The sequence below is a fragment of the Pseudophryne corroboree genome, chromosome 8, assembly GCF_028390025.1.
Source record: "Pseudophryne corroboree isolate aPseCor3 chromosome 8, aPseCor3.hap2, whole genome shotgun sequence".
Classification (NCBI taxonomy): domain Eukaryota; kingdom Metazoa; phylum Chordata; class Amphibia; order Anura; family Myobatrachidae; genus Pseudophryne; species Pseudophryne corroboree.
In genome coordinates this window covers 454,810,149-454,836,722 of record NC_086451.1, presented here as the reverse complement: position 1 = coordinate 454,836,722, position 26,574 = coordinate 454,810,149, and the positions used below count along the sequence as shown (strand labels likewise).

The 26,574-nt window shown below is 49.4% G+C and overlaps 1 protein-coding gene across 2 annotated transcripts in view; it reads left to right on the top strand.

Moving 5' to 3' along the window:
- LOC134949616 (uncharacterized) overlaps nucleotides 1-25,752 on the top strand; it is a 67,888-nt gene extending 42,136 nt beyond the window's left edge. Inside the window, exons 9-16 of one of the 2 annotated variants that reach the window (XM_063938315.1) lie at nucleotides 2,432-2,542; nucleotides 10,599-10,703; nucleotides 11,549-11,601; nucleotides 14,832-14,953; nucleotides 21,028-21,083; nucleotides 21,180-21,290; nucleotides 23,527-23,620; nucleotides 25,371-25,752. In XM_063938315.1, coding sequence (XP_063794385.1) covers nucleotides 2,432-2,542; nucleotides 10,599-10,703; nucleotides 11,549-11,601; nucleotides 14,832-14,953; nucleotides 21,028-21,083; nucleotides 21,180-21,290; nucleotides 23,527-23,618 — 650 coding nt within the window. In that variant the 3' untranslated portion in view covers nucleotides 23,619-23,620; nucleotides 25,371-25,752. Of the gene's footprint in view, nucleotides 1-2,431; nucleotides 2,543-10,598; nucleotides 10,704-11,548; nucleotides 11,602-14,831; nucleotides 14,954-21,027; nucleotides 21,084-21,179; nucleotides 21,291-23,526; nucleotides 23,621-25,365 lie in introns of both variants that reach the window. The other variant, XM_063938314.1, reaches the window with a different exon arrangement.
- Nucleotides 25,753-26,574: the final 822 nt, after the last annotated feature.

Here is a 26,574-nt window from a genome sequence, read left to right as displayed (position 1 = left end):
GGCTAGTGTCTGACGTCAATTCCGGTCCCGGACAGGCTGAAGTGATCGCAGCGGCTGAGTAAGTCCTGGGCTGCTCAGAGACTGCAGAAGATCTGTTTGTACAGCTCTGCTACACATGCGATCGCACACTTGCAAAGCGAAAATACACTCCCTCAGTGGGCGGCCACTATCTGATCGCAGCAGTGCAAAACAACCCTAGCGATCGATCAACTCTGAATTACCCCCTATGGCCAGTGCTGATTATCACTACATAGTCTGTGTATGTGTGGTAGCCGGGCAGCGGCAGGTCCATAAGTCATTTTAAAAGCATTGTCACGCCAGGCCGTCTCATCACATAAGCAAGCAGTATTCACAGTTCAGACAGAGTTATCACGACAATAACATTTAATTTCTTGTTCTCTCTCCAGCGTAAGATTCATATGGGTTACATCAGGTTACATTTCTTTTAATTCGCTTCAATGGCAATAACAGCATAAACAATGATGGGACAGCATTACAGTACAGTACATACCAGCGCAGTCTCTTGGAATCAGTAGTGCGGCTTCCGCAAACTGAGATTCATTTCAGTGTGCTCTCCCCCATTCGCTAGGGGCTCTATCTAAACGGGATCTCTCATGGACACGTTACTGGGGGCCTTCCGCCAAATGTGGTTTCCTACCACTCACCCAGCTCGTCCTCTCCCGCAGACTCACACCTCCCGTCCTGCTTCTTGGATACCCCTGAAGGTGAAGATCCCCTTTATTTCTTCCACTGATTGTTCATGCTGCAGCTGCTCTCATACTGCAAATCTGGATCTCTCTTGCTCTTCCTAGCAGCACCTACATGCTGTTCCATAATGCCAGGGACTGTGGAGTACCATGCTTGTTCCACAGTCCCCAGACTGCGTTTCTCCTGGACACTTAGCCTGTGCCCTCCATCCTCAGTCCTCAGCTCACACTGAATTCTAGCCTGTGTCTTTTTCTTGTCCTAAAAACCCCCTACACTTCCCGTTGTAAACTCCTACATGTGGCATTGTCTGCCAGAACTGGTTTTGGGGCCATAAACTCCCCCACTCACTGATAAGAATTAAATGGCTTTTGGAACTTTCCAATATCTGCTAACATTCCAGTATGCCACATACACCCCTGCTAAAATCTTGCGTGTCCCCACGAAATATACCTATGAGCTTGCAAAAACTCTAGCAAGAAACAGTCTCTTATACTCTACAGCAAGGTCAAAACATAACACACAATAAACAAGCATAATTGCAGTATACATCACACACAATATAACAATCACATGATCAGAAAAACATGACATGCAAACACACAATATAACAATCACATGAGCAGAAAAACATGGCATGCAAAACATCACATGAAACACAACTCACATATACTGCTGTCTTTTTCCTGTGAATTACAGTCCTGGGTCACAGATGATCATGAATGTTCCAACATCTTCTGGCAATTGTGCCAAACACTTAGAACCTGCATGGCCCTTGTCTCCCCAGATCGCTGGGTCAAAAGAGATAGGTGGCTTTCATGGGCCCCTCCCAATAAAGGTTTCCCCAAATTGTCAAATAAATCTTCGGTACCGATCCTGTTCGTGGACGCCAAGTTGTGGTAGCCAGGCAGCGGCAGGTCCGTAAGTCATTTTAAAAGGATTGTCACGCCAGGCCGTCTCATCACATAAGCTCGCAGTTTATTCACAAACTGTGGAGTACCATGCTTATTCCACAGTCCCTAGACTGCGTTTCTCCTGGACACTTAGCCTGTGCCCTCCATCCTCAGTCCTCAGCTCAGACTGAATTCTAGCCTGTGTCTTTTCCTTGTCCTAAAAACCCCCTACACTTCCCGTTGTAAACTCCTACATGTGGCATTGTCTGCCAGAACTGGTTTTGGGGCCATAAACTCCCCCACTCACTGATAAGAATTAAATGGCTTTTGGAGCTTTCCAATACCTGCTAACATTCCAGTATGCCACATATGGACAGACAGATCTATCACTTTCCAAAAAAAGAATAAACACACCAGCCTAGCAAATGGATGTACTGCATTCTCACAAAGGTCAGTTTGGGAATCAAGATGGCCGCCTCTGCTGCAATGTAGTGCATTATGGGACGTGGTTTTAGGTAGAGATGAAGATAAGGTAGATAAGGAGTGTGTAGGAGATGAGGAGGGGGAGAGGTCTGCGGGGAGACTAGTGAGAGGGTTTGGGGGCTTCAGATAACTGACAATGAGATGAGCACTGGGACGGAGAAATATAGCTGCCGGGAGAGCAGATAATATCATCTTTCATTATATGTAATAGTCTAAAGCATGTATAACCTATCTGACAGTTTGTTGACATTCCAAATCACTCTACCAGGGTATATACAAATGGGTGGATCAGTGAGGAAGTGTCCCCATTGCTATCTCTTGTGTCTCTCCTCTGTTTACTGCCATCTCAGACTCCCAGAGCAACATAACGATGAAGGCATACAACGTGGGTGATAGCTGCGTGGGTTTAACACTCTCCCCTGAATCTGTATCTAATTACACCGGATTCCTTGTGATTTACTGTAAGTATACTCATACCGAGGCTTCTTTATATTTATTACCACTTATTTATATAGCGCACACATATTCCGTAGTGCTTTACAGAGAATACTCACATGGCCTTCCAATATACTAGGGTTAATATTTTAAAGCAGCCAATTAACCTACCAGTGTGTTTTTGGAGTGTGGAAGGAAACTGTAGCACCGGCAAGAATCCCACGCAAACATGAAGAGAACATACAAGCTCCATACATATCAGACGGGCTATGACCAGGAACTGAACTCATGACCTGGGTGCTGTGAAAGGCAGTAAGGCTGTCCACTATGCCACTATGCTGCTGCCCTCTATTTGTAATATTTTAACTTTCACTACCCTACCTCTGTGTGTCTGAGTGATGATCTGTTTCTCCATAGCTTTATAATCATTTACCAGAGGATGCACTAATAGGACATCTAGTCCCTGAGATAGAAGCAGCTAGGACAGCGCGCCAGCCAGTAACCGGGTGTATGCCAGAAATGTAGAAACAGTTTTGCTGACCATAATAGATTCACACAAAGCTTTATTATACACTGGGCACCAAAACCGACCCAATACGCCAATAGTGACCATGAGACTGTGGAGACAAGGGTGTAGCTACCATAGGTGCAGGCAGTGCAGCTGCTATGGGGCCCAGAGCTGAGAGGGGCCACCTTCCCTGTCACAGTTACATGTGTTATACACAGGGTATAGCTACCATAGGTGCAGGGAGAGCAGTTGTTATGGGGCCCAGAGCTGAGAGGGCCCACCTTCCCTGTCACCGTAACATGTGTTATCTACAGGTTGTAGCTACCATAGGTGCAGGGAGTGCAGCTGCTATGGAGCCCAGAGCTGAGAGGGGCCACCTTCCCTGTCACAGTTACATGTGTTATATACAGGGTGTAGCTACCATAGGTGCAGGGAGTGCTGCTGCTATGGAGCCCAGAGCTGAGAGGGGCCACCTTCCCTGTCACAGTTACATGTGTTATATACAGGGTGTAGCTACCATAGGTGCAGGGAGTGCAGCTGCTATGGGGCCAGAGCTGAGAGGGGCCACCTTCCCTGTCACAGTTACATGTGTTATATACAGGGTGTAGCTACCATAGGTGCAGGGAGAGCAGCTGCTATGGAGCCCAGAGCTGAGAGGGGCCACTTTCCCTGTCACAGTTACATGTGTTATATACAGGGGCGTAGCTACCATAGGTGCAGGGAGTGCAGCTACTATGGGGCCCAGAGTTGAAAGGGGCCACCTTCCCTGTCACAGTTACATGTGTTATATTCAGGGTGTAGCTAACATAGGTGCAGGGAGTGAAGTTGCTATGGGGCTGAGAGGGGCCACCTTCCCTGTCACATTACATGTGTTATATGCAGGGTTTAGCTACCATAGGTGCAGGGAGTGCAGCTGCTATGGGGCCCAGAGTTGAAAGGGGCCACCTTCCCTGTCACAGTTACATGTGTTATATACAGGGTGTAGCTACCATAGGTGCAGGGAGTGCAGCTGCTATGGGGCCCAGAGCTGAGAGGGGCCACCTTCCCTGTCACAGTTCCGTGTGTTATATACAGGGTGTAGCTACCATAGGTGCAGGGAGAGCAGCTGCTATGGGGCTCAGAGCTTAGAGGGGCCACCTTCCCTGTCACAGTTACATGTGTTATATACAGGGTATAGCTACCATAGGTGTAGGGAGTGCAGCTGCTATGGGACCCAGAGCTGAGAGGGGCCACCTTCCCTGTCACAGTTACATGTGTTATATACAGGGTATAGCTACCATAGGTGTAGGGAGTGCAGCTGCTATGGGGCCCAGAGCTGAGAGGGGCCACCTTTCCTGTCACAGTTACATGTGTTATATATACAAGGGTGTAGATACCATAGGTGCAGGGAGTGCAGCTGCTATGGAGCCAAAGCTGAGTGGTGCCACCTTCCCTGTCACAGTTACATGTGTTATATACAAGGGCGTAGCTACCATAGGTGCAGGCAGTGCAGCTGCTATGGAGCCAGAGCTGAGTGGGGCCACCTTCCCTGTCACAGTTACATGTGTTATATACAGGGTGTAGCTACCATAGGTGTAGGGAGTGCAGCTGCTATGGAGCCAGAGCTGAGTGGGGCCACCTTCCCTGTCACAGTTACATGTGTTATATACAGGGTGTAGCTACCATAGGTGCAGGGAGTGCAGCTGCTATGGGGCCCAGAGCTGAGAGGGGCCACCTTCCCTGTCACAGTTACATGTGTTAGATACAGGGTGTAGCTACCATAGGTGCAAGGAGTGCAGCTGCTATGGGGCCCAGAGCTGAGCGGGGCCACCTTCCCTGTCACAGTTACATGTGTTATATACAGGGTGTAGCTACCATAGGTGCAGGCAGTGCAGCTGCTATGGGGCCCAGGTCTGAGAGGGGCCACCTTCCCTGTCACAGTTACATGTGGTATATACAAGGGTGTAGCTACCATAGGTGCAGGGAGTGCAGCTGCTATGGAGCCAGAGCTGAGAGGGGCCACCTTCCCTGTCACAGTTACATGTGTTATATTCAGGGTGTAGCTAACATAGGTGCAGGGAGTGCAGCTGCTATGGGGCCCAGAGCTGAGAGGGGCCACATTCCCTGTCACAGTTACATGTGTTATATACAGGGTATAGCTACCATTGTGTAGGGAGTGCAGCTGCTTTGGGGCCCAGAGCTGAGAGGGGCCACCTTCCCTGTCACAGTTACATGTGTTATATACAGGGTGTAGCTACCATAGGTGCAGGGAGTACAGCTGCTATGTCGCCCAGAGCGGAGAGGGGCCACCTTCCCTATCACAGTTACATGTGTTATATTCAGGGTGTAGCTAACATAGGTGCATGGAGAGCAGCTGCTATGGGGCCCAGAGCTGAGAGGGGCCACCTTCCCTGTCACAGTTACATGTGTTATATTCAGGGTGTAGCTAACATAGGTGCAGGGAGTGCAGCTGCTATGGGGCCCAGAGCTGAGAGGGGCCACCTTCCCTGTCACAGTTACATGTGTTATATACAGGGTGCAGCTACCATAGGTGCAGGGAGAGCAGTTGTTATGGGGCCCAGAGCTGAGAGGAGCCACCTTCCCTGTCACAGTTACATGTGTTATATACAAGGGTGTAGCTACCATATGTGCAGGGAGTGCAGCTGCTATGACGCTGAGAGGGGCCACCTTCCCTGTCACAGTTACATGTGTTATCTACAGGGTGTAGCTACCATAGGTGCAGGGAATGCAGCTGCTATGGGGCCCAGAGCTAAGAGGGGCCACCTTCCCTGTCACAGTTACATGTGTTATATACATGGTGTAGCTACCATAGGTGCAGGGAGTGCAGCTGCTATGGAGCCCAGAGCTGAGAGGGGCCACCTTCCCTGTCACAGTTCCGTGTGTTATATACAGGGTGTAGCTACCATAGGTGCAGGGAGAGCAGCTATGGGGCTCAGAGCTTAGAGGGGCCACCTTCCCTGTCACAGTTACATGTGTTATATACAGGGTATAGTTACCATAGGTGCAGGGAGTGCAGCTGCTATGGGGCCCAGAGCTGAGAGGGGCCACCTTCCCTGTCACAGTTACATGTGTTATATACAGGGTATAGCTACCATAGGTGTAGGGAGTGCAGCTGCTATGGGGTCCAGAGCTGAGAGGGGCCACCTTTCCTGTCACAGTTACATGTGTTATATATACAAGGGTGTAGATACCATAGGTGCAGGCAGTGCAGCTGCTATGGAGCCAGAGCTGTGTGGGGCCACCTTCCCTGTCACAGTTACATGTGTTAGATACAGGGTGTAGCTACCATAGGTGCAGGGAGTGCAGCTGCTATCGAGCCAGAGCTGAGAGGGGCCACCTTCCCTGTCACAGTTACATGTGTTATATTCAGGGTGTAGCTAACATAGGTGCAGGGAGTGCAGCTGCTATGGGGCCCAGAGCTGAGAGGGGCCACATTCCCTGTCACAGTTACATGTGTTATATACAGGGTATAGCTACCATAGGTGTAGGGAGTGCAGCTGCTTTGGGGCCCAGAGCTGAGAGGGGCCACCTTCCCTGTCACAGTTACATGTGTTATATATATATGGGTGTAGCTACCATAGGTGCAGGGAGTACAGCTGCTATGTCGCCCAGAGCGGAGAGGGGCCACCTTCCCTGTCACAGTTACATGTGTTATATTCAGGGTGTAGCTAACATAGGTGCAGGGAGTGCAGCTGCTATGGGGCCCAGAGCTGAGAGGGGCCACCTTCCCTGTCAGTTACATGTGTTATATTCAGGGTGTAGCTAACATAGGTGCAGGGAGTGCAGCTGCTATGGGACCCAGAGCTGAGAGGGGCCACCTTCCCTGTCACAGTTACATGTGTTATATACAGGGTGCAGCTACCATAGGTGCAGGGAGTGCAGCTGCTATGGGGCCCAGAGCTGAGAGGGGCCACCTTCCCTGTCACAGTTACATGTGTTATATACAGGGTGCAGCTACCATAGGTGCAGGGAGTGCAGCTGCTATGGGGCCCAGAGCTGAGAGGGGCCACCTTCCCTGTCACAGTTACATGTGTTATATACAGGGTGCAGCTACCATAGGTGCAGGGAGTGCAGCTGCTATGGGGCCCAGAGCTGAGAGGGGCCACCTTCCCTGTCACAGTTACATGTGTTATATACAGGGTGCAGCTACCATAGGTGCAGGGAGTGCAGCTGCTATGGGGCCCAGAGCTGAGAGGGGCCACCTTCCCTGTCACAGTTACATGTGTTATATACAGGGTGCAGCTACCATAGGTGCAGGGAGTGCAGCTGCTATGGGGCCCAGAGCTGAGTGGGGCCACCTTCCCTGTCACAGTTACATGGTGTAGCTACCATAGGTGCATGGAGTGCAGCTGCTATGGGGCCCAGAGCTGAGAGGTGCCACCTTCCCTGTCACAGTTACATGTATTATATACAGGGTGTAGCTACCATAGGTGCATGGAGTGCAGCTGCTATGGGGCCCAGAGCTGAGAGGTGCCACCTTCCCTGTCACAGTTACATGTGTTATATACAGGGTGTAGCTACCATAGGTGCAGGGAGTGCAGCTGCTATGGGGCCCAGAGCTGAGAGGTGCCACCTTCCCTGTCACAGTTACATGTGTTATATACAGGGTGTAGCTACCATAGGTGCAGGGAGTGCAGCTGCTATGGGGCCCAGAGCTGAGAGGGGCCACCTTCCCTGTCACAGTTACATGTATTATATACAGGGTGTAGCTACCATAGGTGCATGGAGTGCAGCTGCTATGGGGCCCAGAGCTGAGAGGTGCCACCTTCCCTGTCACAGTTACATGTGTTATATACAGGGTGTAGCTACCATAGGTGCAGGGAGTGCAGCTGCTATGGGGCCCAGAGCTGAGAGGTGTCACCTTCCCTGTCACAGTTACATGTGTTATATACAGGGTGTAGCTACCATAGGTGCAGGGAGTGCAGCTGCTATGGGCCAGATCTGAGAGGGGCCACCTTCCCTGTCACAGTTACATGTGTTATATGGAGACTGTCGGTGGGCGAGCAACTGTTTATGGAAAACAAATGTTTGGTTACCCAGTGAAGACCATAGATACTCTCAGGCATGCCAGACTTTCTAGAAAATGGCAAAAGAGCCAGTGCAGATCTTGTAGCAGCACCGTGTTATGTATAGTATAGTGAATAGGTTGTTATCCATGTACCAAGACCCTGGAGGGAGATTTATCAATTTGCCTTTTAATACCGCCACACAACGTATGCATTTGTCAGCCCAAACCGCAAGATTTACTGTCTTGTTCTTGGAGGCTGAAACCTCAGATGGCATGTGACGTGTTATGGTTTAAAAGCATTGAAATCACATGCGGTTTAAGCTAATCTGCATGAGCAAACGTGATGGAAAACATTTAGTTTTACCCCCTTAAATTAATACGAGGACCCACACCCAGAGAGGCCCAATACCTGATAACTCTGGGCCCCCTGTAATCCCAGGGCTACCAATTTAATGTTAAAATACATTTCATTGTGGTTGCACTACAGCATGAACTGGTGTGCAAGTGAATTCTCACTAGTGTGGTGCTTTGGGACGGCTGGCCTGTGCTGACTTGGTGGTATCCAGAGCCGGATTAAGGGGGGTGCCCCGGAGTTCAGTACCCCGGGCCCCCCTGTTTTAAGGGGCCCCCCGGCCGAAGCTCTGCACCGATCTACAGGTTGCCGGGGCAGGAGGGATCCACGATATGTGCATGCGGCTTCCTCCCCCCTCCTCTCGGGCAGCACGGTCGGGGACTGTGTCAAGCAATCTCCAGCCTTCGCTGCTGCCAGGAGAGATGCTGCTGGCGGCAGAGGCTGGAGATTGCTTGACTCAGTCCCCGACCGTGCTGCCCGAGAGGAGGGGGGAGGAAGCCGCATGCACAGCCGCACTCCTCCCCCGGCAGCGTGGATCCCTCATACCCCGGCAGCCTGGTGTCTTCTCTTCTCCCCCTGCTGCAGCGCGGCTCCCGTTGCCTGTGACCGCGGGAGGTGAGCAGCGGGGTGGAGGGGGGTAACTGTGGGGGCTGGTGGTCCACTGGGGAGGGCCCTGCTGTCTTTGGTGCCCGGGCCCCGCGAGGGCTTAATCCGGCCCTGGTGGTATCCCGTATCCTGGATTTGAATTTCAATGTTAGGGACCCACCATTTGAGGTCAGCTGGACATTGGTTGATGGGCCCATATTTTTTGGCCAAAAATGAATCCAAGAACCTCGATTTTGTTCTATATTAGATTGCAGAGTTCATTATAATTATTCTAATTAGCAGTGCGTGGTACTATATAGTGTGCATCTGCATTTTCTTTCTTTCTGTGCGGAACTACAAGTCTCAGCATGACTTATTGGGGAGACTCAATCGAGCACAAGATGCAGGAAATTCTGGATAACCAGCATTATAGTAGCACAAGAGGTTCCAGGGTCCGTCCTCGCCACTAATTGAATCTCCCCCATTATGTCAGTGAAAGGATTGGACAGAGGGGTATCATGGGTGAGGCATGGAGCTCACCCCTTGATAACGCTACCTGGATCCGGTGTTAGCTGCCAACTTGGCTTTTTTCCATGCACCCAGATATACAGTACACAGGAAAAACATTTTTTACAAAAAGTTGACGATGGCAGATCACACTGTACACCTAGTGGGCTCTTTCGTTGGCAAAGCCCGGAAGGAACACACAGTAATCCACTTGGCAGCTATTGGACCAGGCACTAGGAAGGTTCTTACCACATTATCAAGCCAACATCATGTGGATACCGCATTAATAAGGCACAATTTATTAGTATCAGGCTACTTACCAAAGCGGAATGTGGGAGATAATAAAAATTCCCAATGTTGACTGCAGGGAAAAACCGTTTATAAAGAAAACTAAGTGTTTCCGAGCTTCTTCATGATAGTGGACGCCATCTTTATATGACACTAGCCGCCTGTATGTAGCCATTATCATTACTGGCAAGCATGGACTGTGCACAGCAGCAAAGCACATTTATGGCAGATGTATTAACCTGGAGAAGGCATAAGGAAGTGATAAACCAGTGATAAGTGCAAGGTGATAAACGCACCAGCCAATCAGCTCCAATGTGCAAATTGACAGTTAGGAGCTGATTGTCTGGTGCGTTTATCACCTTGCACTTATCACTGGTTTATCACTTCCTTATGCCGTCTCCAGGTTAATACATCTGCCCCAGTATTCTACTGTTGCAATAAGCTATCAGGGAAGGAACGGTCGAGACAGCCTGTTATTGGGTGTGTATCAATAGCAGATGCTAATTAAGGGGGCTACATTAGGGCAATTAATAAATAGACCCTATATGATCACAGTGACAGCCGCTACATGTGCTTAGAACGGAGAGGTGAGCCCCAGGACTCCGTAGCTGTGTGCAGGTGACAGACTGGAACTTGTGCTAATTATCTGGCTGAAGTAAATAGTCTGAGGCTCAGTCTCATGCAGCATGCGGTGACATTCCCTCGGGTGACAGCATCACATCACAGGGCAGTGACATGCCGTCAGATGCGCATTATTTCTGGTAGTTTATTACCTGTGATTCTTTGGGAAACATGAAGATTTGTATATTCCCTATAATGTAACATCTCTTCTAGGTAGGCCAGGAGCTGTCTCCGATGAGGTTACCCAGGAATTTGTACAACATGCCAGATGTCAGAAATTCCCTCACACCTTCCTCCGAAAGGATTCTGCAAAGCTAGGTACACTGTAGGTTACCCGAATAAGCCCTCATACATGTGGATATGTTTCGCACGTCTATGGTGGGTGTTGCTATGGGGCGGTAAATGAACTGACATTAGAACCTGTCAGCATTCTGGTGTTGACATTTTCTATATCAACTTTTCATACCACACCTGTCTACGCAAGGATGAAGAAACCTATTTCATTATCGCCCTATGCTAGGTGATTACCTTTATATGGGGAATCTGTAAACGGTTTGTGTAGCCTTGCACCAGCAGAAGAAGGTGTGTAGTTACAGACAACATGCGCCCTTCATCTAGGCTCCTGTAAAAAGTCAGTTGGAAAAGTAGGGGTATCCCAACGCCCTTCCCAAGCCTCAGTGTAAAGGGTATTTGGGATCAGGTTCGTCTTTTGTGTTATCCCAGCTGGAAACCGAAACTAACTATAAAAATATACAGCAGTGAAGAGAGTGGCTTAAATAATCACAACACCAGGAAGACATTATTACCACCTGTGGCCCTATTCATGTCTGACGCTCTGTTCTACATTGGGCAGACAGCGTCTACAAATGCCCTTCCCTGATGCAGTGTAACTGGCAGGCGCAATATATGTCCCAATGGCAGATTGAGCCCTAATCTCTGCCAGCCCAACCCTGGTGCGAAATGCAAACCCTAATGCTGAGTAGAAATGGCTGCGTGCCCTCTGTGGTTTATCGCTTCTGAAGAGCAAGGAACACCCTGCGGGAAGTAGCATGCCCCAGTGTAACTGTCCCAATCCCCAAGATTAATGTGCTGGGAGGTGTGGCTTAGAGATGTTGGAGGGGGGTGCAGTCATTGACCAGAAGCCTCTCTGTCTGTCTCTGCAGCTTTCTCCTGTGAGGACGTCGCTCCTACTGTTGAACGTGTGACTGCAGAAGAGGTAAGAAAGAGGCCATAGCCAGTGTCGGACTGGGGCATGTAGGGCCCACCGGGGGAATGCATTGGTAGGGGCCCATGTTTAGGGGTGTGGCCAGTCTGCTGAGGGGGTGTGGCCTGCCACCTCATTGGTTTGACTAACCATTAGAGAGTGCAACATCTGGGCCCCTTCACAAATAATATATACAGTAAAGTCAGCTGCTGCATGCATGATAATGTACCAGATTAATAGCAGATTAATAACAGCAATACACTGTAGAAAATACACCATAGGGGGTAATTCCAAGTTGATCGCAGCAGGATTTTTGTTAGCAAAGGGGCAAAACCATGTGCACTGCAGGGGGGGCAGATATAACATGTACAGAAAGAGTTAGATTTGGCAGGGTTATTTTGTTTCTGTGCAGGGTAAATACTGGCTGCTTTATTTATACACTGCAAATTAGATTGCAGATTGAACACTCCCCACCCAAATCTAACTCTCTCTGCACATGTTAAATCTGCCTCCCCTGCAGTGCACATGGGAGGTCATTCCGAGTTGTTCGCTCGTTATTTTTTTGTCGCAACGGAGCGATTACTCGCTAATGCGCATGCGCAATGTCCGCAGTGCGACTGCGCCAAGTAAATTTGCTATGCAGTTAGGTATTTTACTCACGGCATTACGAGGTTTTTTCTTCGTTCTGCTGATCGTAATGTGATTGACAGGAAGTGGGTGTTTCTGGGTGGAAACTGGCCGTTTTATGGGTGTGTGTGAAAAAACGCTACCGTTTCTGGGAAAAACGCGGGAGTGGCTGGAGAAACGGAGGAGTGTCTGGCCGAACGCTGGGTGTGTTTGTGACGTCAAACCAGGAACGAAACTGACTGAACTGATCGCAGATGCCGAGTAAGTCTGGAGCTACTCAGAAACGGCTAAGAAGTGTCTATTCGCAATTTTGCTAATCTTTCGTTCGCAATTTTGATAAGCTAAGATTCACTCCCAGTAGGCGGCGGCTTAGCGTGTGCAAAGCTGCTAAAAGCAGCTTGCGAGCGAACAACTCGGAACGAGGGCCATGGTTTTGCCCATTTGCTAACAAAAATCCTGCTGCGATCGACTTGGAATTACCCCCATAGTCCAGTATAAGGTAACATATGTATAATGTATAATTCAAGTGCACTAGAACCTGATCTTTAGAGCAGGAGGTGGGGCCCCCGGCAGTGGGACCCACCGGTGGTTTCCCCTGTACCCCTGTGGGCCAGTCCAAGCCTGGCCACAGCGCACTATGAGCTCGCTATCATTTGCTCAGACACTGAAGTATATTCATGAAGCAGTGATAAGAGTGGAGAAGTGAGCCAGTGGAGAAGTTGCCCATGGCAACCAATCAGCATTGAAGTAACATTTATAATTTGCATACTATAAAATTATACAGAGCTGCTGATTGGTTACCATGGGCAACTTCTCCACTGGCTCACTTCTCCACTCTTATCAGTGCTTCATGAATAGACCTCACTGTCTCCTGTTCGCTCTATTTAGCATACTCCTGCATCTGTAGAGCTCGGGGTCACTGGCATCTGAGCCGGTGACTGTGGCTAATGTATAATAGAGGCGCTGTACCGTGACCCCTTCCGGGTGAGCGATGGATATACAGCATGGCGGTAGGCTAACCTTTAGTTTAGATATTGTGGGACTACAACTATCAGCATGGTGAGACTTGTAGTTCTACATCAGCTGATAAAACACATATTGCCTAATGGTTGTACACAATGCTCATGTGATACTGTTTGAGACACTCTGGGCTGTGGAACTAAAAGTCCCAGAATGCTCAACATATTAGGACATGTAATTGCACAGCGTCGGATAATCCACAGGTTGCCCAATACTGATGTGTATACCCGACACAGGGCCAACTTGGTGATATAAGACAGGAAAATAAGCTATAAAATGTATCTTGTGCCTTTCTGGACAACATTTATAGTATTGTCAAAGATTTTTCTTAATTAGCACAACATACGGGGGGGGGGGGGGGCAGGTTTAGACGTTGCCTACAGCAACCAGTCAGTTATCATTTGACTTTTAAACATTTATTTATATAGCGCTAGCATATTCCACTTCACATTTTATAGAATGTACTTGATAAATGATAGCTAGAAGCTGGTTGGTTGCTATAGGCGACTCCACCACCTGGTCTCTTTAGAATATGTGATACATCTCCTCCTGGGACTGATGCAGACTGAGCACCGCACCAGTTTGCGTAGCATAGATTGTGTGATTGCACAGACCAGTGGGAGCCCGTGTGTGTGTACACGCAGGTCTGTATGATTCTGCCTCTTACGTCTGCTCGTGTCTGGATAGACAGGACTGGGTGCAATGGTGTATCTACAATGGGTGCAGTGTGTTCGGTGCACACGGGCCGCTGTGTCCAGAGGGGCCCACACCACACCCACTGCACCCACTTATTCTTTATTTACCTCTTCAGAGCCCAGCGTCGGCAGCGGTGCAGCTGCAAAATCACCAGGAAAATGCATGTGCAGTAAGGAAATCACAGGGAAAATGGCCGCTGTGCCATTTTCTCGGAGGCATGCAGTAGAGAGCAGGGGGCCCAGACGGAAACTGCACACAGGCCCTCTCCCCTCTTAGTACGCCCCTGACTGGGTGGTTCTACCATAGGCCAAGTACAGTAAAGGTGAGAACACACACAGACCAGGAAAAAGACTAAATACATCTGAGACAGCTGTATTATCTGAAGGCTCTCAGGGTAAGGTGTAAATATTGGATGATGGCGGTCGCAGACACTAGAGAACTGCGCCTTAATAGCTCTCTTAACTGGATGATGGCGGTCGCAGACACTAGAGAACTGCGCGTTAATAGCTCTCTTAAACTGGATGATGGCGGTCGCAGACACTAGAGAACTGCGCGTTAATAGCTCTCTTAAACTGAGATCGCATGCTATCACAGTTTAAGTCCTCACACATGCGCAGAAGTGCGGAAATCTTCGAATAGCGATTTCCGCACTTCTATGACTGAACCTAAATCGGGCTCACACTTTCCTGTTGCTCACGGTGACGGCTGTACTACAGCTATAACCTAGAGTAATATGCAACAGGGTGGCCTTATTCTGATTGTGTTACCACAGACTGAGAGTTTGCTCCAGGAAACCAGATAGTAAGGATGGAGGTGGATAGTAAATCGGGGGAGACTTTCGCTGTCCGTCATTTCCCTCACTGTATGAATCTCTAATGGTTTCCTGTCTCTGTCCCCAGTTGGCTGGTCGCTGGCACAGTGTCGCATCTGCCTCTAGTTTTGGCGGCCCTATGGAATCAGAAGGACAGTGGGTGCAAATCGAGGTTCAAGATGGAGATCTCAAATTCACAGACTCATCCAGGTGACAGATTAAAGCTAAGATTCAATGACTTGGGATGGACAGGATGGTAGCTAATCGCCCGCAGTGTACTATGCAGAGAGACAAGTCAGGAATCATAGTCCATATACAGGCTAAGGTCTATAGGTATAACAGGTCGGGGTCACACAGAGACAAATGGGGTCAAGTATAAGACAGGCCGGTATCAGGCAGCCAGACAGAATAACACAGCAGGTGCTAACACAGGGCCTAATTCAGACCTAATCGCAGCAGCAAAAAAATTCTCTAATGGGCAAAAACATGTGCAGTGCAGGTGGGGTAGATGTAACATGTGCAGAGAGAGTTAGATTTGGGTGGGGTGTGTTCAAACTGAATTCTAAATTGCAGTGTAAAAATAAAGCAGCCAGTATTTACCCTGCACAGAAACAATATAACCCACCCAAATCTAACTCTCTCTGCACATGTTACATCTGACCCACCTGCAGTGCATCGTCGTTTGCTCATTAAATAAAGATTTTACTGCTGCGATCAGGTCTGAATTAGGCCCACAGCCGGTTGCTCAGGAGCCATGAAGGGAGATTTAATTACTAAGGGCCAATTGTAAAAGGGCCCAAGTATTTATGTGGAACAAACTTGCACCTTTTTCGCACTTTAAAAGGTGCGAGCTTGCCCAAAACTCAGGTAGTGTAATGGTCTGCACATTTTTAAGTTTGAGGCTATTACATTATGCGAGTGTGACAGAGTTTGACAGAAGCATGCACTGATAAGGGAGATCCGTGCATTCTTTGTAATAGTTAATAAAAAGTTAAATAAAAAATAAAATAAAAAATGTGGGATCCCCCCAAAAGCATAACCAGCCTCCGGCTCTTTTAGCTGGTCCCGGTTGGAAAAATACAGGGGGAAAATGTGTGAGGTTCCCCTGTATTTTAACAACCGGCACCGGGCTCTTGGACCAATCCTGGTTCCAAAAATACGGGGGGGAAATACGTAGGGGGACCTCGTGTTTTTGAAACCAGCACCGGGCTCCACAAGACAGGGACGTAATGGCACAGCCGGGGGACACGTTTATATATTGGTCCCGGTGGCCGTAGCAATACCCCCCCAACTAATAAGCCCTGGCCAGGGCTCCCTGGGGGAGTGGGGACCTCCCAAATAAAGGGTTCCCCCCCATCCAGGGCACTCAAAGGCAGGGGCTGAAGCCCGGGACTATCCTTAGCACCCCTGGGCACTGGGTGCCAAGTAGATAACCTTAAGACAGAAATAATTTTGTCTTTTACAGTAGAAGTACAGGTCCCAGCAAGCCTCCCCTGCATGCTGGTACTTGGAGAACCACAAGTACCAGCAAGCAGGTCATTAAAGGGCCCGCTGGTACCTGTTGTCCTACTGTAAAATAAATATTTAAACAAAGACAGGGCACACACACCGTAGAAAGTAAAAGTTTAAAACTTGCACCCTACTACCTTGGCCGAGTTGTATGGAAAACATCTGGAAGCGAATATGAGAGTTATGAGAGTTCTAAAAACATGAGAGCATGTTCTCAGACCCTAGGGACTGTGCAGAGCGCACCTATCTGGGAGGGACAGTGCAGAGCGCACCTATCTGGGAGGGATTGTGCAGAGCTCACCTATCTAGGAGGGAGAGTGCATGGCGCACCTATCTGGGAGGGACAGTGCAGAGCGCACCTATCTGGGAGGGACAGTGCAGAGCGCACCTATCTGGGAGAGACAGTGCAGAGCGCACCTATCTGGGAGAGACAGTGCAGAGCGCACCTATCTGGGAGGGATTGTGCAGAGCGCACCTATCTGGGAGGGACAGTGCAGAGCGCACCTATCTGGGAGAGACAGTGCAGAGCGCACCTATCTGGGAGGGATTGTGCAGAGCGCACCTATCTGGGAGGGACAGTGCAGAGCGCACCTATCTGGGAGGGACAGTGCAGAGTGCACCTATCTGGGAGGGATTGTGCAGAGCGCATCTATCTGGGAGGGACAGTGCAGAGCGCACCTATCTAGGAGGGACAGTGCAGAGCGCACCTATCTGGGAGGGACACTGCAAAGCGCACCTATCTGGGAGAGACTGTGCAGAGCACACCTATCTGGGAGGGACTGTGCAGAGCGCACCTATCTGGGAGGGACTGTGCAGAGCGCACCTATCTGGGAGGGACAGTGCAGAGCGCACCTATCTGGGAGGGACAGTGCAGAGTGCACCTATCTGGGAGGGACAGTGCAGAGCACACCTATCTGGGAGGGACAGTGCAGAGCGCACCTATCTGGGAGGGACTGTGCAGAGCGCACCTATCTGGGAGGGACAGTGCAGAGCGCACCTATCTGGGAGGGACAGTGCAGAGTGCACCTATCTGGGAGGGACAGTGCATTGTGCAGAGCGCACCTATCTGGGAGGGACAGTGCAGAGCGCACCTATCTGGAATGGACGGTGTAGAGTGCACCTATCTGGGAGGGACGGTGCAGAGCGCACCTATCTGGGAGGGATAGTGCAGAGCGCACCTATCTGTGAGGGACAGTGCAGAGCGCACGTATATGGGAGGGACAGTGCAGAGCGCACCTATCTGGGAGGGACAGTGCAGAGCGCACCTATCTGGGAGGGACAATGCAGAGCGCACCTATCCGGGAGTGATAGTGCAGAGCGCACCTATCTGGGAGGGACAGTGCACCTATCTGGGAGGGACACTGCAGAGCACACCTATGTGGGAGGGACACTGCAGAGCGCACCTATCTGGGAGGGACAGAGCAGAGCGCACCTATCTGGGAGGGACAGTGCAGAGCGCACCTATCTAGGAGGAACAGTGCAGAACATACCTATCTAGGAGGGAGAGTGCACAGCGCACCTATCTGGGAGGGACACTGCAGAGCACACCTATTTGGGAGGGACAGTGCAGAGTGCACCTATCTGGGAGGGACAGTGCAGAGCGCACCTATCTGGGAGGGACAGTGCAGAGCTCACATATCTAGTAGGGAGAGTGCACAGTGCACCTATTTGGGAGGGACAGTGCAGAGTGCACCTATCTGGGAGGGACAGTGCAGAGCACACCTATTTGGGAGGGACAGTGCAGAGCGCACCCATCTGGGAGGGACAGCGCAGAGCGCACCTATCTGGGAGGCAGTGGCGGAACTAGCGAGCGGTGGGCCCAGGTGCGACAAAATGCTTTGGGCCCCCCATCCCATCCAAGTCCACCCCCTCACCCCTGGAGAGGATCTGGTGAGGGGGACCTGCTCAGGGCCAGAGAAATGTATACCTAGCAACAGTGCCGTAACTAGACATTTTAGCACTGTGTGCATGAAACAGCATCGGAGCCCCACCCCTGCATGCAAAACAGGGGCAGTGCGCGCCGTAGGCGCGCGCAAAAATACATAGTGGCGTGGCTTCGTGGGGAAGGGGTGTGGCCACAAAATAATACCAATTCATAAAACGGTGCACAGTAGTCTCCATTATTCAAATTACGCCGCACAGTAGCACCACTACACCAGGTAGAGACTCTTTTACACCTTACGGCCTACAGATTCCTCTTTTTACACATTACAGCAGACAGCGTCCCCTTTTTACACATTACGGCAGACAGCGTCCCCCTTTTTACACATAACGGCAGACAGCGTGCCCTTGTTAAACATAGCGGCAGACAGCGTGCCCTTGTTAAACATAGCGGCAGACAGCGTACACTTTTTACACATAATTGCAGACAGCGTCCCCTTTTTACACATTACGGCAGACAGCGTCCCCTTTTTACACATTACGGCAGACAGCGTCCCCCTTTTTACACATAACGGCAGACAGCGTGCCCTTGTTACACATAGCGGCAGACAGCGACAGCGTACACTTTTTACACATTATGGCAGACAGCGTGCCCTTTTTACACATTACAGCAGACAGCGTCCCCCTTTTTACACATAACGGCAGACAGCGTCCCCTTGTTACACATAGCGTCAGACAGCGTACACTTTTTACACATAACGGAAGACAGCGTGCCCTTTTTACACATTACGGCAGACAGCGTCCCCCTTTTTACACATAACGGCAGACAGCGTGCCCTTGTTACACATAGCGGCAGACAGCGACAGCGTACACTTTTTACACATTATGGCAGACAGCGTGCCCTTTTTACACATTACAGCAGACAGCGTCCCCCTTTTTACACATAACGGCAGACAGCGTCCCCTTGTTACACATAGCGTCAGACAGCGTACACTTTTTACACATAACGGAAGACAGCGTGCCCTTTTTACACATTACGGCAGACAGCGTCCCCTTTTTACACATAACAGCAGACAGCGTCCCCTTGTTACACATAACGGCAGACAGCGTCCCCTTTTTACACATAACAGCAGACAGCGTCCCCTTGTTACACATAACGGCAGACAGCGTCCCCTTTTTACACATAACAGCAGACAGCGTCCCCTTGTTACACATAACGGCAGACAGCGTCCCCTTGTTACACATAGCGTCAGACAGCGTACACTTTTTACATATAACGGAAGACAGCGTGCCCTTGTTACACATAGCGGCAGAAAGCGTACACTTTTTACACATAACGGAAGACAGCGTGCCCTTGTTACACATAACGGCAGACAGCGTCCCCTTTTTACACATTACGGCAGACAGCGTGCCTGTGTTACACATTACAGCAGACAGCGTGCCCTTGTTACACATTACGGCAGACAGCATCCCCCTTTTTACACATTGCGGCAGGCAGATTCCCCCTTTTTACACATTGCGGCAAGCAGATTCCTCCTTTTTACACATTGCGGCAGACAGCATCCCCCTTTTTACACATTGCGGCAGGCAGATTCCCCCTTTTTACACATTGCGGCAAGCAGATTCCCCCTTTTTACACATTGCGGCAGGCAGATTCCCCCTTTTTACACATTACGGCAAGCAGATTCCCCCTTTTTACACATTATGGCAGACAGTACCCCTTTTTGTAGAAAGAAAGAAAGATAAGAAAGAAAAGAAAAGAAAGAAAGAAAGAAAGAAAGAAAGAAAGAAAGAAAGAAAGAAAGAAAGAAAGAAAGAAAGAAAGAAAGAAAGAAAGAATGAATTATACTTACCCTCTCCGCTGGCTCAGGCTCCTCGGTGCAGCTTCTGGTCACTCACGATTCCCGGGCAGGAGAGAAGGAGGAGGAGGGAGGTGGAGGAGGGAGCCGCAGCAGCGCTGTGTTATTGGTGGAGGCGCTGCTGCTGCTGCCCCTCTGCTTCACTATAGGCCGTTCTCGGAAGACAGCCTATAGTGAAGCAGGGGGCCAGCAGCAGCAGCGCCTCAACCAGTAGTAAAGTGCTGCTGCGGCTCCCTCCTCCATCTCCCTCCTCCTCCTTCTCCCCCGTACCGCTGCTCCTCTCCTCTCCGGGCGGGTGTGTGCTGCGGGCAGCGGTTGCCCACAGCACACAGCGGCATGTAATATGTCAGTTTGACTCATTACATGCTTTGGGCCCCTGGACAGAGGTGGGCCCCAGTGCAACGCACTGTTTGCACTGGCGGTAGTTCCGCCTCTGCTGGGAGGGATAGTGCAGAGCGCACCTATCTGGGAGCGATAGTGCAGAGCGCACCTATCCGGGAGGGACAGTGCACAGTGCACCTATCTGGGAGGGACACTGCAGAGCGCACCTATGTGGGAGGGACAGTGCAGAGCGCACCTATGTGGGAGGGACACTGCAGAGCGCACCTATCTGGGAGCGATAGTGCAGAGCGCACCTATCCGGGAGGGACAGTGCACAGTGCACCTATCTAGGAGGGACACTGCAGAGCGCACCTATGTGGGAGGGACAGTGCAGAGCGCACCTCTTTGGGAGGGACAGTGCAGAGCGCACCTATTTGGGAGGGACAGTGCAGAGTGCACCTATCTAGGTGGAGGCCAAATGTGACACAGTATTGGAAGTTGCGGCAACGCAAATACAGGTTCATTATAGTTTCTCTCTTTCCCAGTTTGTGGTGCTTGTGTCCATACACAAACCAGACACTGCACATTGCCTTGTACCTTCCTTACCCACTAGAGAGGCGCTATGGCACTAGGGGTGATACCAGCTTGTGTTTCATTGTCTCACTATTTCACCCACCACTGTTCCTTCCTCAATCTTGCTCCTTCTCTTGTCAGGTTTCCTACACCCATCCCAGTGACAATATCTGGAAATACTATGACTTTCCGCCCAGGTATGTAGTCACCCACATGGATCAGACCCCAATGTCCTTCCTGGTGCAAATGGGGAAAACAATCAAACGCCAGACTCCATTGTGTTTCCTCCCTAGAACCGGCAGATAAAGTGACAGTCACGTTTTACGAAATGGGCGAGGATTTCTTATTGGCAAACATCGATGTCAAGTGCTCCTGGGGAAAATATAACTCACTCAACCTATTCTGTAAGTAGAATAACACCAGTGTTATGTAGGATGAAGAGCACTGAAGGTGATATGTGAAGCACAGCAAATAGTGTCCCAATAAGCCTCATGTAATGCAATGTATAGGATTGTATATGTTTCATCTTCATAATATACACATAGTCTTAGGAAGCAATCACTAGTGTTGTAGACAAAATTAGTAGCCAATTAGCAATTTAAAAAATTCTGCCTATTTATAATGGCATACATTAATTACCTATGTTGCTGTGCAGGTGTATTTGATTTCATACTGTACATAAACATGCATTTTGATGCTCTCCACCTTAAATTGTTCAGTAAATAAAATTGCTATATTTCATAGCACATCATAGTAAAACTGCAGACAGCAGGGCCAGGACTAAAGGTGTGCAAGCAGTGCCGTTGTTGGGTATAGAACCCTGGAGGCCGCATCGTTGCCTGCCCATGCTACCTGCAGCCAGAAACACTACTGCAGAATGGCCTAGACCAGGCATTCCCAACCACGGTCCTCAAGGCACACTAACAGTGCAGGTTTTAGTGATATCCAGGCTTCAGCACAGGTGACTTAATTAGTAGCTCAGTTATTTAGATTTAACCATCTTTGCTGCAGCCTGGATATCACTAAAACCTGCACGGTTGGTGTGCCTTGAGGACCGTGGTTGGGAATGGCTGGCCTAGACTCTAGAGTGTCCAAGCGATGCTCCGGAATGCAGCCTGTACAGCTGCTTGAAACATCCCATGTACTGGTCAACTTCCTACTAGTGATTGTGGCCCCGCCCCTAGATGTGACATCATCATGTCACTGATTTGGAGGCGGGCTGAGATAGGGTGGCATAGAGCCCCGCTCCGCACCTGCTGAGCACTGTGCTGGGTGGTGGAATAGTAACTACAAATAAAAAATATTACTTTGATGGCAAGGTTCTCTCTTTATGTACCAAGAAATATAATGCAATATTACAGCAATTAAGAGATAAATTTGCCCCCACACAAATTTGACCCAAAAATGTTACACACACTCTTGCCCGGCACATCCGTGTGCACCTACACAGATGCTTGCCCCAGGTGTCTGATGTAACAGCAACCGTTGGTGGACTTCTGCCTATTGCCATCTGAGAGTAAATGACTGGCAACCAAATGTTGTTCTCTGCTGTGGGTGGCCAAGGAAGTGGGGGGGGTGCGAGGGGCTGGCAGGTAAAGTGGGAGACGTGCCCACATTTCCAGGGGGCCGGGAGGGCCACCCAATTTTTGGGAGCCTCCCGTCCATTCTGGGAGGGTAGTAGGCAAGTATGTGTAACATATTTCAAAAGGGGTTTATTAAATTAATAACCAAATTGATAAATCAGCGAATCCTAATATGCGCTTAAAGAAAAATACTCGTATACTGTATATAACCCACTCCCATTGTCAGGGCAAAAATATGGATAGGCACATACTGTAGAGATCCAACAGTAACAGCCAGACTATCACTAATACACAGGGGTAACAGATATAAGGCTACCAGCCAGCGTTAGATATATGCCCATAGCCCCATCAGAATCTATTGCTGCACCCATTCATGTCAGAGGTCATTGTGTACAGTGCTGCACTCGCTTCCTTTACCATCCTAGTCAGTAAGCGTTGGCGTATCTATAATGCGGCGCACACATGTCCCTGGGTCCAGGAAGGGGGGGGGGGGGGGGGGGGCACACCGCACACACTGCACCCATGTTTAAATACTTACCTTTACGGTGTTCTGCGTCAGGTGCTGCAGCCGCGTCAAAAATCACACCCAAAATGGACACTGCGCATGTGCAGTAGAGAAATTAGTCTCCGCAACATGGCGGGTGCTCTTGACTTTGGGCACTAGGGGACCCTAGCGCTGCTCCAGAGTCTAGTACGCATGCACAGGCTTCCAGGAAAATAGCAAGGCGGCCATTTTACCAGTGATATTCTGACTGCGCATGCGCAAAACACCGGGAAAATGACCGCCGCGCCATTTTTCCAGTGATTTCTGCAGTGCCGACGGTCATAATCCCGAGAGCCATTGACCTACAGTCAAAATACCGACACGGTCAAAATACTGACATTCAGTATGCCATGTTCAAAATGCTGACATAGTCAGAATACCAACATTAGAAATGCCGACATGCTAAAATATGCTGGCAATGGTGTAGCTTAGATATACAGGTATATATAAAGTCACAGAACATCTGGATATTATTGATGGGTGATTGGATAACTATGTTATTTATTTTTTTAGCTAAATCGGGAAATGCAGATGCTAAACAGATTGAAAGATTTAAGCAAGCGGCCTCCTGTGTCAGTCTCCCAGTATTATATACTAAGCAATAAAGGTGAGACTCTCCATATATAAATACAAACATAGTAAATATTGCCCCAATATTGTTAGTACATACACCTGCAGTACCGGAAATTACTGCCACAACACTTACAGGGATGGGGAGTACTCTACAGCCACAACCCTTACAGGTATGAGGAGTCCTCTACTGCCACAACCCTTAGAGGGATGGGGAGTCCTCTACTGCAACAACCCTTACAGGGATGAGTAGTCCTCTACTGCCACAACCCTTACAGGGATGAGTAGTCCTCTACTGCCACATTCCTTACAGGGATGGGGAGTCCTCTACTGCAACAACCCTTACAGGGATGAGGAGTCCTCTACTGCCACAACCCTTACAGGGATGAGTAGTCCTCTACTGCCACATTCCTTACAGGGATGAGGAGTCCTCTACTGTCACAACCCTTAGAGGGATGGGGAGTCCTCTACTGCCACAACCCCTACAGGGATGAGGAGTCCTCTGCTGCCACAACCCCCTACAGGGATGAGGAGTCCTCTACTGCAACAACCCTTACAGGGATGAGGAGTCCTCTACTGCCACATCCCTTACAGGGATGAGGAGTCCTCTACTGCCACAACCCTTACAGGGATGAGGAGTCCTCTACTGCCACAACCCTTACAGGGATGAGGAGTCCTCTACTGCCACAACCCTTGCAGGGATGAGGAGTCCTCTACTGCCACAACCCTTACCGGGATGAGGAGTCCTCTACTGCCACAACCCTTACCGGGATGAGGAGTCCTCTACTGCCACAACCCTTACAGGGATGAGGAGTCCTCTACTGTCACAACCCTTACAGAGATGAGGAGTCCTCTACTGCCACAACCCTTACAGGGATGGGGAGTCCTCTACAGCCATAACCCCCTACAGGGATGAGGAGTCCTCTACTGCCACAACCCTTACAGGGATGGGGAGTTCTCTACTGCCACAACCCTTACAGGGATGGGGAGTCCTCTACAGCCATAACCCCCTACAGGGATGAGGAGTCCTCTACTGCCACAACCCTTACAGGGATGGGGAGTCCTCTACTGCCACATCCCTTACAGGGATGGGGAGTCCTCTACTGCCACAACACTCACAGGGGACCCTTGCAGTTATTAGAGAACTCGCCCCCTGCAGGTACTTACCTGAAGAGGTTAGAATGAATACACATCTCGGCACTATGTGTTGATAAACCTGATTGGATGGCTGCTAGGGCTCACCCTATCAGATTGGTTATGCTATGATTTCCCTAAGGTGGCCATCAAGGTGACATGACCATTACTGGTGCCAGCATAGTCTCTGTGAGAGTCCTGGATATGAGCGCCCCTGTAAATAACCCCATACACTAGGACGATAATGCCTGATTTCATCCGATTTCGGGCATTCGGACCGATATATTGGATGAAATCGGGCATTTTGGAGGCGTTTCCGATCCGATCCGCGTTCCCGTGAGCATCGGATCGGATCCTCAAGATTGAATGTGCTGCACATTCAATCTGGTCCGACCCCGCAGGCATGGCTGGGATTGCACAGGATCGCCCAAGATACATCGTATGCAAAAGGACAGCATACGATTTATCTTGGGCGATCTTGCCCCCCAGGAGGCTGCTGGGGGGTGATCGCCTGCGACATGTCAGCCGGACATGTCGCAGTAGTGTATGGGGCCCTTAAAACATTTATTTTTAGTCATGCGTGTAACCAAATGACCTGACATAAACAGTAAAACCACTGATGCCCTTTCTGCTCTCTTTCCTTCCCAGAGAAGAAGACACTGGAACCAGAGTCAGAAAATCAAATTGTTTGAAATGAGTTCCTACATAGAGTAGACTAACCCCTGGCAGAATGTATGCGTTACCTGTACAGGACAGGTGTAAGAAATCTGCATGGAAACTATGAAAGTTATATAATGACTGAAATATCCTCACCAAAGAGAATTTAAGTAGTTAAAAAAGTTAAACAAATTTCATAATAAAAATAACAGTATACAAGTCAGCCCAAAGGAAAGCATTTCCAGAGATTTCAGTCCAGAAACCCAACATCTCTCTGCTCAGCCTGACATCTATACACTTCTAACAAACAAATCTGATGCATACTCATATCATGTAGGTCTACTAACCATGTATACTAATAAAAAATACAGAAATATGTATTGTGTATACTGTCTATTCACTTATACATATACATCAGTGACTCCACCCACTGCGCTCACTGTTGATAGCTTCATAGATAATGAATGGAATGAGGGGAAGAGGAATCTATTCTTAGAAGAGCTACTGTTTGGTTCCCGATACGCTATGCATCCATGATCCACAGAGGAGATACCGGCTTCCCCGGGTGAGGTTCTCTTTTCCTGATTAGCTTAGAGAATGAAAAGTTCAAGTTCCAAAAGTGGCCAAATGTGTCTAAAAGGAATGATGCCACCGATGTGTAAAGTGTGTCTTCCCAGATAACAATGAATGACACACATGATGTAAAAGTAGATTTACAGTATACCTATACAAGCGCCATCTTGTGGTGTCATATATATTGCGACTTAAACCACATGAATTTTCTCCCCACAGCTGACAGTAACATTACATTGTATCATGCACAAACTACAATAGAGACAAAACAGCCCATTTGTGCCCACTACAAGTTGTAACACAGATTGTCCAATAATGTCCACCTTTAGACGCCACCATCGGTCACAGCATGGAAACTTGCCCCAGCCCTACGCATGTGCAGATTTACACTCAACTACTCCATAGACATCCCCATTGCGTGTGGATGTGAATCATTTTCTTTCTGGAATCCATGGTAAATGTACCAGACCAATGCAGAGGAACAAAGGAGCAGAGGAACAAAGGGTGGGAGCATGCAAGGAACCGCTCAAGCTTGAGAATTCAGCCTTGATGCTCAGACTCCATCCCTCTCATCTGTAGACCTTCTGCCTACAGTGTTAGTTCTCCTGCATGATGACCCTGAGAGAG